Source organism: Lissotriton helveticus, chromosome 4_1, assembly GCF_964261635.1.
Source record: "Lissotriton helveticus chromosome 4_1, aLisHel1.1, whole genome shotgun sequence".
Taxonomy (NCBI): domain Eukaryota; kingdom Metazoa; phylum Chordata; class Amphibia; order Caudata; family Salamandridae; genus Lissotriton; species Lissotriton helveticus.
This window is the reverse complement of record NC_136063.1, coordinates 140,771,462-140,789,074: the sequence shown is the minus strand read 5'-3', so window position 1 is coordinate 140,789,074 and position 17,613 is coordinate 140,771,462. Positions and strand designations below refer to the sequence as shown.

Below are 17,613 nucleotides of genomic sequence, written 5' to 3'. Positions count from 1 at the left end.
AAGTTTGGCTGCAAACTAAGGGTTTGTGATCTGTTTTGAGGAGAAATATGGTGCCCCACAAATATGTGCGGAAATACTGAATGCCCCAAGCAGCTGCCTGTGGTTCCTTTTCAATGACAGAATAGTTCTGTTCAGAAGACGTGAGGGTGCGAGAAGCATTGATCATTATAATGGAGGTACGTTTTGTGTCAAATGGAGCTAGGACGTTGGCTTTGCAAATTTCTTTCTTGATTTGACTAAAACATGAATTTTGATCATTACCCCTCACAAATTTTACTCCTTTTTTGAGTAAAAGCCTTAATTGTACAGTCTTGTCAGAATTTTTTGTTACAAATTTTGAGTAGTATTTTATCAGACCCATGAATGACCTAAGTTGATCTTTGTCGGTAGGACATGGGGCAGAACGAATAGCTTCCAAGAGATTTTTCTTGGGCTTGACTCCTAATGCTGATATTTCATAACCAAGATATTTTATTTGCTGCACAAGAAAAGAACACTTCTCCTTACGCAGGGTAAGGGCGGCATCCATAATTCTGTGCAAAACATCTGAACAGCGAAAGCGAGTTTCACACACTTCTAATATTGATGCTGTTTTCTGTGAGTATAGTTTGAGAGCCACAACAACAGTATGGAACCCTTAGGAACTCTACAGATAATAGGGATCCTTTGTGACTTTAAGGTGCCTATGTGAACACACTGCTGTTATTTGGATAGGTAGGAGGAGAACTAGTGAAGGACATTGGCAGTGAATCTCATTTGAGACTACAGACTGCCCATGAGGGTGAGATGCTTGACTGTCGTAGGCAGCTCAAAGGTACAGCACGCATGGGTCATGTTCATCTGTGGTCAAGAGGGTATCATTTACAATGTTTAAGGTAGTGGCCTCCATGCTGCAGCACGATCTGAAACCAGACTGGTAGTCACGAAGGAGATGATTAGCATTGATGTGATCTTGAAGTTTAACATAGACTTTTTTTTCCAATGATCTTGAGTGAACGGGCCATCTGTGCTTGGACAAAATATCGAAATAGTCAGACAAAAATATTGTTGCAAGAATATCAAGATGTCCAAAGTAATCGGGACATAAATATGAAGGTAAGAATATCTTTTTAAGGGTTGTCTTGTGTTTAATATTGTTGTTACAATTATAATTACAGAAAATATCCTTGTGCACAGTATAATTTTATTTTTAATGTTTTCTGGTTTTATGTTGTATATACAAAATATTTAATGTCAATTTTTAGTGTTAAATTATCATTTTTATTTTATTATCATGAAAAGTTATATTTGTATTTTTATTTTTTAAATAATTCACTTTATTTGTTTAATATTTAAAAGGGGGTGTTGTATTTATAGGGGGAAATGGAAGGAACATTTTAAAAGTATGTTTTTGGTAGTTTTATTTTTGTGTGAATATTTAAGGAAGTTCTTATAATTGATATAATGAATGCTTAATTTGCAATTGAAACTTTCATGTTGCAAATTGCATGAACATTTTATTTGCAGAATTAGGTTTTATAAATTGTTTTTATTATGAAATTTGATAATGCATTATTAAATAATGTATGTTTGGTTTTGTTATGTTAATGCTTTATATATTTTTTATCAATTTTATGCATAATCTATCAATATTTAAATATGTCTTATATTAATTATTGATTCATGTTGTAAATATTTTTCGTGTAGTCTGTTTATTTTATTTGTTTTTAATGGAACATGTAAAATAATTATGTTCAATTGTTCATTGTTGTGTTTATATAGCTTAACTTTTTTTACGTAAATTCATTTTAAATCATTTTTTAAATATCAGTTGTTATTAGAAAATTGCCATATTTATCTTAGAATTAGAAAGAATGTGCATATTATTTTCAAATATTTAATTTTAAAATTTCATGTTCGAAACATAATCACATTAAAAATACTGTTTTGAAAAAAAAATGTATGTTTAGAATAAATGTTTTATATTTTTCTTATATAAATGATTATATATGCTTAAGTGAATACATTTATTTTCAGGTGTATTGTATAAAATGAGAAATTAATGCTACATGGATTTATTTTATGCAGTTGTATGAAATAATTGAATTCTATTTGATTATGTTGCATAATTTTTTTATAATACTTTTGTACATTTTGTATTTTTATTGCGTTGTTGATTATAATTTGGATATAAATAGTTGTTATATGTCGTACTGTTTAATTAGAGTTTTTAGTACTGATTATTTTCTTTCTTTCTTTTATTACATGATTTTTTAATGTATAGTTATAAGTTATATTAGTTAATTGCATTATCTTTTTATTTTATACACAATATTTATTTAATATAAATATCAGATTATTTTTTATTATATTTTGATAATATATTTGTTAAAATTGGAGTGATAAATATTAAATCTGCTATCTTTGTTGTCAAACATGTCACCAACTTTGTTTAGATTAGGGTTGGTATAGTAAATGTGACCTATTTCGAGTTCAAACTTTTCAAAATAGTTTGGATTGGAGATGGAATCAGGGCGGGTCCTCTGCTAAACGAAAAATAAAATGATAACAACTTCCTGTTAGTATAATTTTATCTTGCCCTGCTTCTGCAGCTTTTGCAGGGCCAAACGGGGTTGATCTAATGGCAGAGGAGCAGGGGGAATGGTGAGCACACTCTGTAAGTGTGCATGAATGTTTGGCCGCTGTCTTTGGCTGGCTAAACATTCATGCTCACCTTGAATGTTCTCCACCCAAACTGTATTGAAGCCTGGGTGGAGAACATGCCCGGGCTCCAACTGCCTCGCGCAGACCAGTCACAACTCTGCTTTGGAGCATTGTGACTTTCTTAGGGGAGCCAAGGTGTTCTTCAAGTTCCAGCCAGATGAGGGACTACAGAGGAAGCACGCGATGAGGAAGCGACGAGGAGCGAAGTATGTTTTTTTTTCTTCTTTTTTTTACCCTAATTTGTTACATTAACATGTGAGTATCAAATGTAAAGCTTTTAGTATTCAACATTTTACAAACAAATTTTTTTCCTTTTTGTTTTTACTACTGTCAAAAGTACATTGATGGTTTTTATATTGTTATTTATTTCTTTTTTCATGATTTATTTAGCATATATGTTTATATTTAAAACAACATATACACATTGTGTACCATAAAATAAAAAAATATTATAGTGGTACATTTCTTACACAAAAATGCAACACATGTATTTCTTTAACTGATTTTAACATATTTATATGTGTAAACATTTTATTAAAATGGTACATAATTATTTTTCTCATATACATGTGCTACACATACATCTTTTTATTTTTACAGGTTTAACATACTTTTTAGTAAATATTATACATAGTACTATATTATAATAGATAGCATTTTTAATAGTACTATTTACTTTACAGTTTACCTAATCATTTATATTTTCTTAATGCATTTTTTAGATATTGTTTGGATCATGGCCTGCAGCCACATGTAGCAGGCACCAGCCCCTGCCCTTCTGGGCTGAGCAATTGCTCATCTTTGTACCAATATACTGGTTCATGCCAATGGATTCAAAGTCGTTTTGACAGGCTGGACTGCCTAAATAGCCACTAATCTAAACTCAGATAATTTGATTATTTCAGACAAATTATGAACCATCTCTAAACCCAGACCTACAATATTTGGGGGATTACTAGTATTGTTTCCTCTGTCACTGGTTCTATGCTCGGGTGTATTAGTTGGAAGCATGCCATGGGCTTCTATTGCGTGGTAGCCAGATGTTAGTGCTAATAGATTGGCTCTCCAAAGATATACATTAATTTCAGTACCAACATATTGAATAACAGTCACTGCAATTGAATGCAATCAGCTCCCGTTGGGTACTCAACTGGCTTATGGTTGGAACAAACATAATGGAGGTTTAGTACCCTTTATAATTTCACCCTAGTATTCTAAAATGTGAATATTCAGAAAAGTCATAAACAGTATGTGCTTGATTACGACTTTGGTGGTGCGACACCAGCCGTGGTCAGGCCGCCCTCAAGACTAGGAGTTTCCTCCTGTCTGGCGGTCTGGTTTTTGGCCTTCCTACGGCTGCGCCTCAGAAAATGGGCACCGCAATGGGAACGACAAAACAGACCATGCTGTGCAGGAACTGGGGTGCTTAAATACGGGAGGGCACATGTTGTGCACCCCTACATGCGTCCCTATGCAGTGGAGGCACAGGTGGCCCTGGAGGGCCCCCATTGTTTACTCTCCGCCATGGTGTTCATGGAGGAGAAACCTCCATTACGCCACCGACGGAGAGGAAACTCGTAATTTTGTGGCAAGCATATTACAGCCTCCTGACCCCCGCAACACTATCAGGGGATGACAGTTCCCTAGCATCTATCAGCGGAGTTGTGGTGGTCAGACTGCCCAAATCGTAATAGGGCAGTCGGGAGACTGCCACCGGTGTGCCCCTGTAAGTCTGACGGTCCGTGGACCTCCAGACTCGCAATCGAGGTCTAAGTGTAAATAGAAAGATTGTTTCTTCCTTACACTTTTTAGGTCTATCATCAGACATGAACCTTTGATGTTACAAAAATTACATGCATAAAATATGTACCTCTAAGGGCTTTTAGCCCCTTTTATCCATTGGTCTGATATTATACCTGTTGGAAATGGGGGTTGCCCAAGTCTCAAAGGGGGTAGCATGGCATCAAGCGGGCAGGCCAAACTTCGAGGACATGTGAAGCACTCACGCAGTACCCTCAGTCAACACACCAGGCACACCACAAAAGAGGCAGGACACCAGTTTGAGTTGGAAAATTAAGCAGTTTAGTATCTCCAACCTGCAAGGCAAAAATGCATCAACAGTGTCATCATAACACGGCGCCAACTGGCACCAGAGCCAAGTGTATCAGGGGGGGGGATTATTTACATGGGAAGTAGGGGCTGAGTCTGTAAGTCCATCTGAAATAAAGAAGAACCAATTAACATTGAGCCTGGGGCCAATATGGCGGGGCCAACTCAGGCTCTCATCCTTAGTGATAGACTGTAATGCAAAATACCATTAGCATGAGTACACATAACCTGCATTATCACTCCACCACGACCCCTGAGAGGGAAAACATCAGGGCATCATAGTAAGTCCCAACATACCGGAACACCTGCAATAGATCAGCATAGGGATATCAAACACCAGGCGGGAAGCATTAATAAGCATTGGCATCAGTAACCTCATATAACTGTAGGCCGTAAGTCAGCAACTCCTTTAGGCAGGCCTAAACACTTTAGTGAAGATCAGATAACCTCGTGCCATCCTAATCTTTTAGCATTCCGGTAACATCTCATTGGGAGAACAAACACTGCATTAACATCAGGTAGGGGCCATATTCGTGGACCAGGAACACCTGTAATGAAACAGGCTTGCTCCCTAACATGGGATGCAGCCAGGGGCCTGATATTCAATAAGACCTAGATATGTGCGCTAGGCATCAAAGGCAACCTGGGGGACATGACTCCTTAGCCCCCCAACCTGAAACCCAAACATTAGGCAGTACATTAACAACCATAACATATGCACCAGGCCTCTAATTGACTCCCCAGGGCACCCCACACTGGCATGAAGAGCAAGATCCACAGTACCTAGCAGGCGCCCTCAATGCCCCACCATTGCAGTTCCACCTTAGGAGTCCCTGTATCCTGGGACTCCACGCTCAAGAATAAGGGGCCCACAGAGTTCCGGTCAGTCAGGGGGGGGGGCGAGCACCATCCGGCCCCGGTACCCTCTCTACCTCTCCACACAGTCAAATGTAGGCCCCACTCACCGGGCTCCTCTCACTGGCTCCTCGGAGGTAGGCCAGGCACCGACAATGTGCCTCGAGGCCCCGGTCGCACAGCACTCGAGTCGCGGGCTCTCCTCCTTCGTCTGGCTCGGGTCACACGGGGCCCGTCAGCCCTCCATCAGGCCGATACCACACAACCGGGGCTCCCTCTTCTCTCCGGGAGCCCCGCGGTACACCTCCGGCTAGCGTCGTGCCTCCCCCGGGCCCCTCCTCTCTCTCAGGGACCCGGGTCTCCTCAGGTAGGCCTCCTAGCAATCTCAGGCTCTCTGGGCCTGGGCTGGCCGATGGGGGTTCTCGGGCTGCTCTAAGCCCTCCGGCGAGGATACTCGGCTGTCCCCACCTCCGTCCTCACTGGGCCCGGGACTTCCACCGCGGCCTCCGCGAGGCCTCTCTCTGCTGCTGGGCCTGGTCTCGGCCTGGGAGCCAGTCAGAACGCGGCTCTCGGGGGCGCGACAGCACCAACCAATCGGTGCGCAGCGGGCTGGGGGCGCGGACGGTGACGTCACCGGCGCACCAGCCACGTGATGCCGGCCTCTCCGGCTTCAGGCCTATTGCGGCCTCCTCCTCACATCGGCGGCCCTCTCCTGGTATCGGGGGCCGCCGCGACGATACCAAACACGGCGGGGGTCTCCCTGGTGACACCGGGCTGCGGCGGTGACGACGGCACCAGTAAGGGGTAGGCTCCCTTCTTAATTAATTAATTATACAGCGGAAAGCGCGCCAAAACGAGGGTTGGCTCCTCCAACGCGATTTCTCCTCACAGTCTCCTCAGCACCCGGGCTGCGACAAGGGGTAGGCTCCCTTCTTAATTAATTAATTATATGGCAGACGGCGCGCTGACACGAGGGTAGGCTCCTCCAGCGTAATTCTCCTCAGGAGAGTGGCGCTATTCACAGCGCACTGCTCCTCCCTCTGCCCACACGGTCCTCAGGGCCAACAGCACTTCGGGGGCCACACCAATCACAGGGCACAATCCCTTGGGGGCACAATCCTCCCCAGGCAGCAACAGTCTTTAGACACCCAGCGCTTAGGGGGCGATACTACAGTTTATGCCAGTGAGCTGTCCACAGCCCTTCACCATAGGCACCTCACAGCCCAGCGCTTCCAAAGGGCCTCACGCCACCTCAGCCAGCAACAATTCCTTTGAGGGCACAATCTTCCCCAGGGTGCTTCAGAGGGGCAGACAGTCCCACAGCAATTCCTCAGGGGCACACTCCTCACCTCCTGGGCGCTTCTTCACACAGCGCTGGCGTGGTACCCGGTCAAATAGCGTCAGTGACCTGGATAGGGGCCCTCCCTTGTCAGGGGCCCATGGGGACAGCAGAGGGGGGGTTTATAGGGGTGCAGGGCCCAGCTCACAGGCCCATGTGGCGGTAGCACCTCACAGCAGGTCCCCCTCCCTTCCTTGTCCCAGCGCTGACTGACTCTCTGGTGACACTTCACCCTATTTATACCCTCCTCCCAGGCAGTGCCAGGACCTTCTAGAATGTTGGCACATCTAGCCTAAACTGGTTCTAGGGGAGGGGGTGAGCACCCTGGGTGCCAGGCTTTCCCTCCAAAACTAGGGGTAGCTGGGTAATATTATCTAGACCGCTGACCTATGTCAGTCCAGTGGCAAAACCCATGGCCATGGCATCCATTTTAAAAGCAATACATTTCAGTCAGGTACATTTCCAAAATGGGAGTGCAGTTTTAAAATGGGGGATTTTACAAGTGCTCACATTAGGTCAGGTAATTACATTTTTCAAAAGGGGTCTCACACCACTCATGGCCTATACAGGTTTAATCCCATGGGGGAGACATTCAAATTAGGGGGTCAAAAGCGAAAAATTTTGGGGGACAAAGGCCAAGTCCAACAATACCATTCATACTTTCTACCGCCCGCTACAGCATACAGCTTGGGAACTGGGTCAGCCCATATCAATATTTGGCTAACTTCAATGTGAGTGACATCATTTTGTCTCTTCATAAGGAGCACATGCACATGCAATGTACTTCCCTTCAGTGGCAGGGACTACTATTTCAATGGTCTTTTTGAGACCAAAAACACGTTTTTGCTTTTATCTAATGTTTTTTCAGATTGACAAAATGAACTTTTGCAAAATGTGTGACAAAACAAAACAAGCATTGACAGAGCCATAAGGCTGGCAGCCAAAGCAGATCTAATGTCAATGTTTGTTCTCATAGAGCGCTGGACATTTTAGGGCATGCAGCCGTAAACTACACAAAAGAGTACTCTTGTAGTACTACTTCCAGTACTCATAAATGTTTTTTAGAATTGGCCACCAGCTATATGATTCAAACTCAGAATTGCTCTAGGTGAATTATTTGTTTGTCCTCCTACAGGCACTTCTGCCTCCACCGTATTCATTATGTCTTCTCATAACAGTGCAATGTAGCAAAACCAAGTCTCAAGTCAAGGAGCTGGGCTAGCAGGTTACATAAATCTGAAGGTAGGCTGTAAAAACATTTGGAGAAGGAAAGCTTCTCTTTTGGAAATTTTGGTCATATTCTTATATTGTGTTGGCAGATCCAGGGTTGGACCAGTCTTATATTACACTGGGCAATTCCCAGTGGGCTGGAGCCCAAGGAGGCCAGTTTTGAAAAGTCCAAGGTCACACCTGGTGCCTCTGTCACTTTTTTACAGTTCTCTGGAGATATTTGCTGAGGCATGGGAGTCTTCAGTAGAGAGAAGAAGTGTGGAGGAAGGTAGAGAGAAAGCAATCATAAAGGGAGAAAATGTGTAGAGAGCAATGATAGATAGAAAGACAGATTGTGCTAGGAGACGAAGGGAGCTGGGTTGGTTTGAGCATTGTTGGCAGGCCTGCTTGTGGGTCTCTCGTCCAGCCCTGGGTAGGTCTGTGAAAGATGGAGGCAAAGGTAGTACCTGTAGGAAGGGTTGGTGCTCCCTGGTGCATTTTCAATATGCTGGCATCTACAAAATGGAAAGATTAGAAAAAAACACTGCTAAGCGCAGACACACCAGGTAAGGAAAGTTGATGCTGTAAAAAGAGCAGAGTCAAAGATGAGATAGAAGAATTCAAAGTTTTTCACATTACATTCTCCACTGGTGATGAGAAGGCTGTGGTTGTGGGGAGATACTTACTCATCCCGCCTTTTGATTACTTTATGTTCCAGCTTTAGATCTTGTGTTTCTTTTTATCTAGAGTCTCATGTCTTTCATCGTCACAGAAGAGGATCCCAGAAGAACTGGTGTGATGATCTGTGTGCCCCTACACCCAGTCTATACAGATGCTATTGTGCAGTGTGGCGCTGTCAAGGTGGAGTGCCCCCTAGACGAAGAGAACGGATGGGCTCTGGACGTGCGTGAGATAAGGAGGTCCCTCTACAAAGCCCGAACACACTGCACCCCTAAAGTGCTCTGCATCGCAAACCCCGGGAATCCAACAGGTGAGGAACAAACAGCAACATTGTGACCAACATCCTTAATGCTACTTCTCCCACTCAGTGGTTTTCTCTTTTCCTAGCTCTGCACCTAAAACAATCACCAACAATGAGAATTCTAGAATGTTCCTTTGTTTGATGATGTCAGATGGGATTTTGAGATCTATTGTGGCATCGAACTCCGTCGAACTCTGGAACCTCCTCGACACAACATCACCAGATGTCGCCTTCCTCACGGAAACCTGGATGAACGCCTCCTCAGCCCCTGACATCGCCATAGCCATCCCGGAAGGCTACAAGATCACCCGGAGGGACCGCATCAACCAAACCGGAGGAGGCATCGCCATCGTCCACAGAAACACCATCCGCATCACGACCAACTCTGACGACACCCTCACCGCCGCCGAGCACCTTCACTTCCAGATACACACCAACCCCAAGACCACCCTCAGAGGCACTCTCATCTACAGACCCCCGGGACCACGCACACAATTCAGCGAAGCTATCGCAGACTTCATCAGTCCGCACGCCCTCACCTCCTCAGACTACATCCTCCTAGGGAACCTCAACTTCCACCTGGAAAACAACAATGACAGCAACACCGCCGCCCTACTGGACAACCTCGCCAACCTCGGACTCAAGCAACTAGTGAACACCCCAACCCACTACGCCGGCCACAAGCTTGACCCCGTCTTCTCCTCCAGCAAGCACATCTCCTTCAGCCACTCCACCGGACTACACTGGACTGATCACAGCTGCGTCCACTTCAACTTCAGGAGAACCACGACCCGCCACCACCCGCAACAGGTTCCCCGCAGGAGCTGGAGCAAGATCACCGCCAACGAGCTCAACACCTCCCTCAGCCAGAACCCTCCCACCAACACAACGGACCCCAACGAAGCAGCCCGCAACTTCACACAGTGGCTCACCAACTGCGCCGATGACCTCGCACCACTGAAGAACCCTCCCAGCAGACCTGGCAGCAAGAAAGCTTTGTGGTTCACCAACAAACTCAAAACCTCCAAGAAAAACTGCCGCACCCTCGAGCAAACCTGGCGACACAACCAGACTACAGAAAACATGACAGCCCTTAAGAATGCCACCTGCACACACCACCAGCTGATCTGCACCACCAATAGGACAACATTAAAAGAACGACTGGACAACAACACCCACAACTGCAAGGAACTCTTCAGCATCGTCAAAGAGCTATCCAACCCCAGCACCTGCAACAACGACATCACACCCTCGCAAGACCTCAGCGACTCACTCGCATCGTTCTTCCACCGCAAGATCGCCGACATACACAACAGCTTGGGTGCACAGACCACGCACCCAACCACCGAACCAACGCCCCCCCACCACCACCCTGTGCAATTGGACCCCGGTCAGCACCGAAGACACCACCCGCACGATGAACACCATCCACTGTGGATCCCCAACCAACCCCTGCCCTCACCACGTCTTCAACAAGGCCGACTCCGTCATCGCACCCCAACTCCAGGACATCATCAACACCTCCTTCGCCACCGCCACCTTCCTGGAGAGCTGGAAACATGCCGAGCTCAGCGCCCTCCTGAAGAAACCCACCGCGGACCCCATGGACCTCAAGAACTTCCGCCCCATCTCGCTCCTCCCTTTTCCTGCCAAAGTCATCGAGAAGATCGTCAAAAAACAACTCTCCGCCTTCCTTGAGACAAACGGATCGCTCGACCTCTCACAGTCCTGTTTCTGAGCTAACCACAGCACCGAGACCGCCCTCATCGCAGCTAACCGACGACACCAGATCCCTGCTTGACAACGGGGAAACAGCTGCCCTCATCCTCCTGGATCTCTCAGCAGCATTCGACACAGTATGCCACCGCACACTAATACAGCACCTCAGCAACACCGGAATCCAAGGGAAGGCACTGGGGTGATCATCTCGTTCCTCGCCGGAAGAACCCAGAGAGTCCGCCTCCCCCATTCCGATCCGCGGCCACCGAAGTCATCTGCGGCGTACCTCAAGAATCCTCTCTCAGCCCCACCCTCTTCAACGTCTACATGAGCCCCCTCGCATCCATCGCACGCCAACACAACCTTAACATAATCTCCTACGCCGACGACACCCAGCTGATCCTCTCCCTCACCAATGACCCCACCACCGCCAGAGCCAGCCTCCAGGAAGGAATGAAAGACGTCGCGGAATGGATGAAGATCAGCCGTCTGAAACTGAACTCAGACAAGACGGAAGTCCTCATCCTGGGATCATCTCCCTCGGCCTGGGACGACTCCTGGTGGCCCCCTGCCCTGGGAACCGCCCCCAAGCCAACGAACCATGCCCGCAACCGGGGCTTCATCCTGGAACTCCTCCCTCACGATGTCCAAGCAAGTCAACGCCGTCTCGTCGTCATGCTTCAACACCCTGCGCATGCTCCGTGAGATCTTCCGGTGGATCCCTACCGAAACTAGGAAAACGGTCACCCAGGCCCTCGTCACCAGCCGACTGGACTACGGGAACACCCTCTACGCGGGAACCACAGCCAAACTCCAGAAAAGACTCCAGTGCATACAGAACGCTTCTGCACGACTCATCCTGGACATCCCTCGTCGCAGCCACATCTCTGCCCATCTGAAAGACCTTCACTGGCTCCCCGTCAACAAGAGAATCACGTTCAGGCTCCTCACCCATGCACACAAGGCTCTCCAGGATATGGGCCCCAAAGTACCTCAACAGCCGCCTCGCATTCTACACTCCCACTCGCCAGCTCCAATCCGCCAGCCTCGCCCTGCCACCGTCCCACGTATCGGAAGATCCACCGCCGGAGGAAGATCCTTCTCATACCTGGTGGCCAAGACATGGAACTCCCTCCCCACCCACCTACGGCTGACCCAGGACCATTTCTCCTTCAGGAAACAACTATTCGAGCAGTAGCGTCCCCCCCTCCCCCCAGCGCCTTGAGACCCTAGTAGGTGAGTAGCGCGCTTTACAGATCTCATGATTGATTGATTGATTGATCATTCACCCGATGGACCTTATTAATATTGAAGTCCAGAAATAATAACATGTATGCAGATTCACGGGACGTGAAAATCTGCAGTCGTTCACCCAAGTAGTTTTCTGCCCAACCCACCCCCTTTGATTTAGTAGGGGCTTGTAGAGAAGTATGGCTCAATGGTTAGAGCGGCAGACCCTGATGCAGTAGTCTGGCCAGGACCAGGGCTCAATTTCCTCCGACCTGATAATTCTCGCCTCGGTGCCTATTCTAATCATGAGTCCCACTCTGCACCTCTGGGCAATAGCTTGCTTAATCTCTACAACGGCCCCAACAACGCTGAGGATGCCTGACTTCACCTTGGGGGTGCCCAGGAGTGGGCTCCTCACAGGGAAAGGCCAGGAAGGGTTCCTTGGCGTTATTCGTACAAGCGCCGAGATGCCTACGGGTAGTCGTGCGCTATACAAGTGCGTAATTATTTCATCACGTTATCATTTCATTGTGGCTATGTGACCAGGGTCGGCATGGGGAACCAAAATCAGCCTGGTAAAAATGCTCCATCCTGCCACAATCCCTTTGTTTCCTTGTACAACACTCCCTTTTCACCCATCTATTCTTTCATTTTCTCTCTCTCTCTCTCTCTCTCTATCTCTCTCTCTCTCTCTCTCCACAATCTCTCATTACTTTCTCTCTATACCCCCCTCTTAAAGCTTCCCCCACCTACTGAAATTAACCTCAGGGAGCTGGGGAAAGTTACATATGTACCAGTAGCATCTCAAGGCTTCCAAAACCAGCCTCCAAAAGCTCCACCCACCAGGAAAATGCCCTGTGGAGTAAAAGGTCTGTCTGGCACTGTATGTGATGCAAAGCCCTTTTCTTGTCCGCTTGCGTCCACTTTTATACATAAAAGTTGATTGATTCTGCCAGTTACCCATTTTGAATCGATCGTATAATGCCACATTGAGTTGTTCAGTATCTCGTAGTGCTTCATTAAGATTGTCGGAGGATGTAACTATAGAGTTGGTCTTCATACAAATAAAGCAGGAGCCACTCCTGTTGGAGGTAGTAACTTTTTTATTTCCATGTTTTGAAAATTTGGCATACAGGCTCCACATATTAGTCAGGGCATCATTGTCCCACCAACTGTAACTCCCATATACAGACTTTTCCTGAAGACTCAGCTCAACATCCACACAGCGCCAATTTTACTAAGCCCTTGCATTGCCTTTGCGTCATACAAGTTGTAGGGTAGGTCAGGAACATTTTGTAATCTGACTTAAGATCAGCTTGCACGTTGTTTAACAGAGGCCTTTGGTAAAATAAGTTCTGTGAAAGAAGCATTTGGTGTGTGTATATATACTAGAAATATTATTCTCTGCTATAAGCTCTGTGTATAATGTAAGTTGGCAAGAAGCTCCACGACCATAAAGGAATATACGACAATAAAGGAATAAGGGTCAAGTCTGAGTTCCTTTATATGGTATTTCATTCCTTTCAATGCATGCTCACACTAATACCCTTCTCCAAAGAAGTCTAAATTTTTTGGCCCAGATTTACAAACACTTTGCAATGGGTTTGCGTTACTTTTTTAAGGCACACACGATGCAAAATGAGACTTACAATCCAATGCTATTTTGGACTATTTCTTTAGAGCGAGATGCGACCTCATGTAAAAAATCGACGCATGGACACATTTCGCCCTCAAATATAAAAGGGATTAACATTTTGCTTATTTACCCGTAGCTTTCCTAATTTACTTGAATTTGTTTGAAATTTACATGACAGCAAATTGCCTGAATTTTGCACATCCCTAGTAAATATCAGTTGGAAGTCTTACTGCTTCACTTACCCTTCACTCTACTTGCTGACAGCAGGCACTGTGATCTCACAATTCAACTATACTACCGTATTACAGTTGAGAAGCTACATCATTTTCTTATTACTGGTGACTAGTGATGCTGCCACTAAAATGCAAGTGCAAGTGGAGAAGTGTGGCTCACTGGTCAGAGGAGGCAGACCTGGAAGCAGAGGACAGCACGCGGCTCGGCGGGGTCTTGAGTCCTAAAATGTCCATGGACTCGACAATTCTCGCTCCAGTGCCTACTCGATTCACGGGTTCACACTCTGCGATTCTGGGCAATAGCTTTCTTAATCTCCACAACGGCCCCTAGCGGCGGGATGCCTTGCGGATACCCGGCCGGGGTTATCTCACAGGGGAATACCAGGACGGGTTCCCTAAGCAAGCGCTTAGAAACCGCTCGGTGATTTGCGCTATATAAATTCCTGTACATTTACAATGCAATGAGAAAATTAGAGACATTGAGTTTTTAGGTTTTGTTTTAACATAAATAATTAATTACCATATTTAACACCTTAACTGCTCATGACGAGCTTAGCTCGTCATGAGGCACGGTGCTCAGGTGCTCATGACGCTGGTACTTGTAGTGCTGTACCATCTTACTCGAGTGAGTTAGGGCCACGCTGTTCAATTTGCGAAATAAATCCCAATAAATGGTACAGCACTACAAGCACCAGCAGACTTTGCGGAGGGTAACATGCCCACTGGGGCGGGATTTTGACAATATCAGGTGCTCCAGAAACTGTGCCGCGCATGTAAGCGATCTCCAGCCCATGAAGAAGTGCATCTTAGCATGAAACGCGTCGGGCTTTCAAACAAGTTGATCGATTGCCTTGACACCTTAATGGCTGCTGTCTTCAATAAATGTGCCGAAATGTTTGCCCCTGTGTGTGGCCTTTTTCGAGGGGACAACTCTCTCTGATTTATATATATATATATATATATATATCACAGCTACACTTGCACCTGCCAGACGCACTCCCAGGCTGGTGCCTGCTCGTCGGGGGTGCACCCGACCATAATATCCGCTTCGCAGTCCCTCCCCACAATCTTGGGAATTAGGTAGCAGCACTCCGGGGTTAGTTCTCAGTTTCAGGTTTTATTGATCAAAACGCGCTTTCGGCACTCGGCCTTCGTCAGTGTTCAGAGTGACAGTGCCGCGCAAGGTTTACAAATGCTTTGCATGCAACACGTGATGTTAACTTAGACACAAAGATAGGACCAAAATAATCCTCATGGTCGCCATCTTTGAATGGGTAAAGTAAAGTCAATGTAGATTACCGCTCTATATTACCAGCAGTACGCAGCTACATATATGTAGATAAATTCAATTAAAGCATATAAAGAGTCAGAAAATTCATCCCTCATTATCTGCTTATAACATAATGCCCACAGATGGGCTTTGCATATGTACAATGTTCACAACTTCCCCATTCTCATTCGATGATCGTGGGCTCGCCCCCTCTAACAAGGAGCAGGAAGAATTTCTACAAAAAATAGAACAAGAGGATGGAGACAATCTGACGATTGTGAATTTGACACCTAAAATACTAACGAATGAAGAAGAAAACATTTTGAAATTGGGACTTACATTTTGCCCACAAAAAGATCTTGAATTTACCCAAACACGGATAGACTTATTTAAGTTTATCCGCAAACTAAAGCTTCACAAGTATTTTAAAACCAAACCGCAACGAATGAAGTCACCTGCATCTGACGAAACGGAAGGGAGTATACTCTCCTGCAGAGATCTGGCAGGTATCAGGACTTTGGAAGAATTACGGATGGAACAATTTGACAATGATGGGACCACTACTCTGAGTAATACTCAGTTAATCACGGACATGGGAGTACAACAAAAGGGAGGCGCGACTGATTTCAAACCAACCTCAACCTTCATGCCTGTGATGGGGACAGATGCCATAGATACCTTCTCGGAGGCTGTACTGCAGGACCTACGGAAGTTGAGAGGCAATACTAAATTTAAGCAGGATCAACAAAACTTTACGAATAAACAACATTTGGCACTCAAGAAGTTGTGTGAGGACTCGTCTTTGGTGTGTAAGCCCTCGGACAAGGGGGGGAATATTGTTTTACTTACCAAAGCGCAATATGAGCAGGAGGCTTTACGCCAACTAAATGATCAGAGTACTTATATGAAAGTAAGTATGTCGGTATACAACACCAGCATTTCGGATTACCACGATATGATCCTAAGGTGGTACAATAAGAATATGCTAAATAGTGATGAAAATCTATTCTTGAGATGCCCTAATCCTGTTACCCCGTCATTTTATTATTTACCCAAAATTCACAAGGACCTATTGAATCCCCCTGGCAGACCAATTGTGGCCTCTCAGGGCAGCCTGACAGAACACTTATCTATTTATGTTGACTCTTTCCTTTCACCCCATGTTATGAGGTTAAAATCGTACCTAAAGGACACCAAGCACTTTTTGAACTTAATTGAGGATGTATGCTGGAATGATGGAGACACAATGATGGTGATAGACATCACCAGTCTATATACGTGCATAGGAGATGGGGAGGGGCTGCTGGCTATTGCCTGGTTCCTTGAAACACGACCGGTCAAATTCATGGAACATAACAAAATGTTACTCGATTTCCTAGGTTTCTGCCTTAACAATAACATTTTTCTCTTCGGCCAGGAATTGTACAAACAGCTTACTGGCGTGGCGATGGGTACCTGCTCCGCCCCCAGCTTCGCGAATTTATTCGTGGGGTGGTGGGAGGAGCAGGTGGCCTGGTCTCCAGCCAATAAGAAGTGGAATGAACTTGTCAAGTGTTGGCACCGCTACATTGACGACCTCTTTATCATCATAAGGGGGTCGGTTGAGGTAGCGAAAGAGTATATTACGGTGCTTAATAACAACAGTAATAACTTGAAGTTTTCCGGTACCTGTAGCCAAACTGAGGTAAATTATTTGGACCTAACAGTTTTTGTAGAGGAAGGCAGACTACACACAAGGCTTTACCGTAAGGAGACTGCTGGGAATTCGACTCTATACGCGACCAGCAGTCACCCGAAAAGCTTAGTGAATAGTATACCCTATGGGGAACTATTAAGGATACGGAGGAACAACACTAAGGAACAGGATTTCAACAGTGCAGCCAAGAGTAGCATCCAGAGATTTAGGACTAGAGGTTACAAAGAGGGCGTTCTCACACAGGCTATGAAGAAAGTATGTGAACTGGATCGTGGTGATCTATTAAAAAAAGAAAAACCTGAGAACATTGAGAGTACAAAGACGGGTGGGGGTACGTTTAGAATGATTACCACCTTTTCACGCAATGCCTCTGAATTAAAACGCATCATGCGGAGGCATTGGAGCATCTTGCTCACTGATAACACAATCAAGCAAGACTTACCATGTTACCCTCTAGTAACTTTTAGAAAGGCACGAGCACTTAAGGACTATCTGGTGCATAGTCATCATGAAGGCACAGCATCCAAACCCAAGTCAGAACCTTTAAAAGGGTTTTTCCCATGCGGGAAATGTAAGGCCTGTAAAGGAAGTAGACGCGTGACACAGTACTCTGTACCCGGGGTCAAACAACC

General features: G+C 45.7%; 1 protein-coding gene across 1 annotated transcript in view; it reads left to right on the top strand.

Annotated features, from left to right (window-relative positions):
* The window catches only part of LOC144828424 (alanine aminotransferase 2-like), a 113,175-nt gene that overhangs the window by 79,299 nt on the left and 16,263 nt on the right, over positions 1–17,613 (top strand). The window contains exon 5 of the mRNA XM_078686557.1: positions 8,963–9,206. Within this exon, the coding sequence (XP_078542683.1) occupies positions 8,963–9,206 (244 nt within the window). The remainder of the gene's footprint in view (positions 1–8,962; positions 9,207–17,613) is intronic.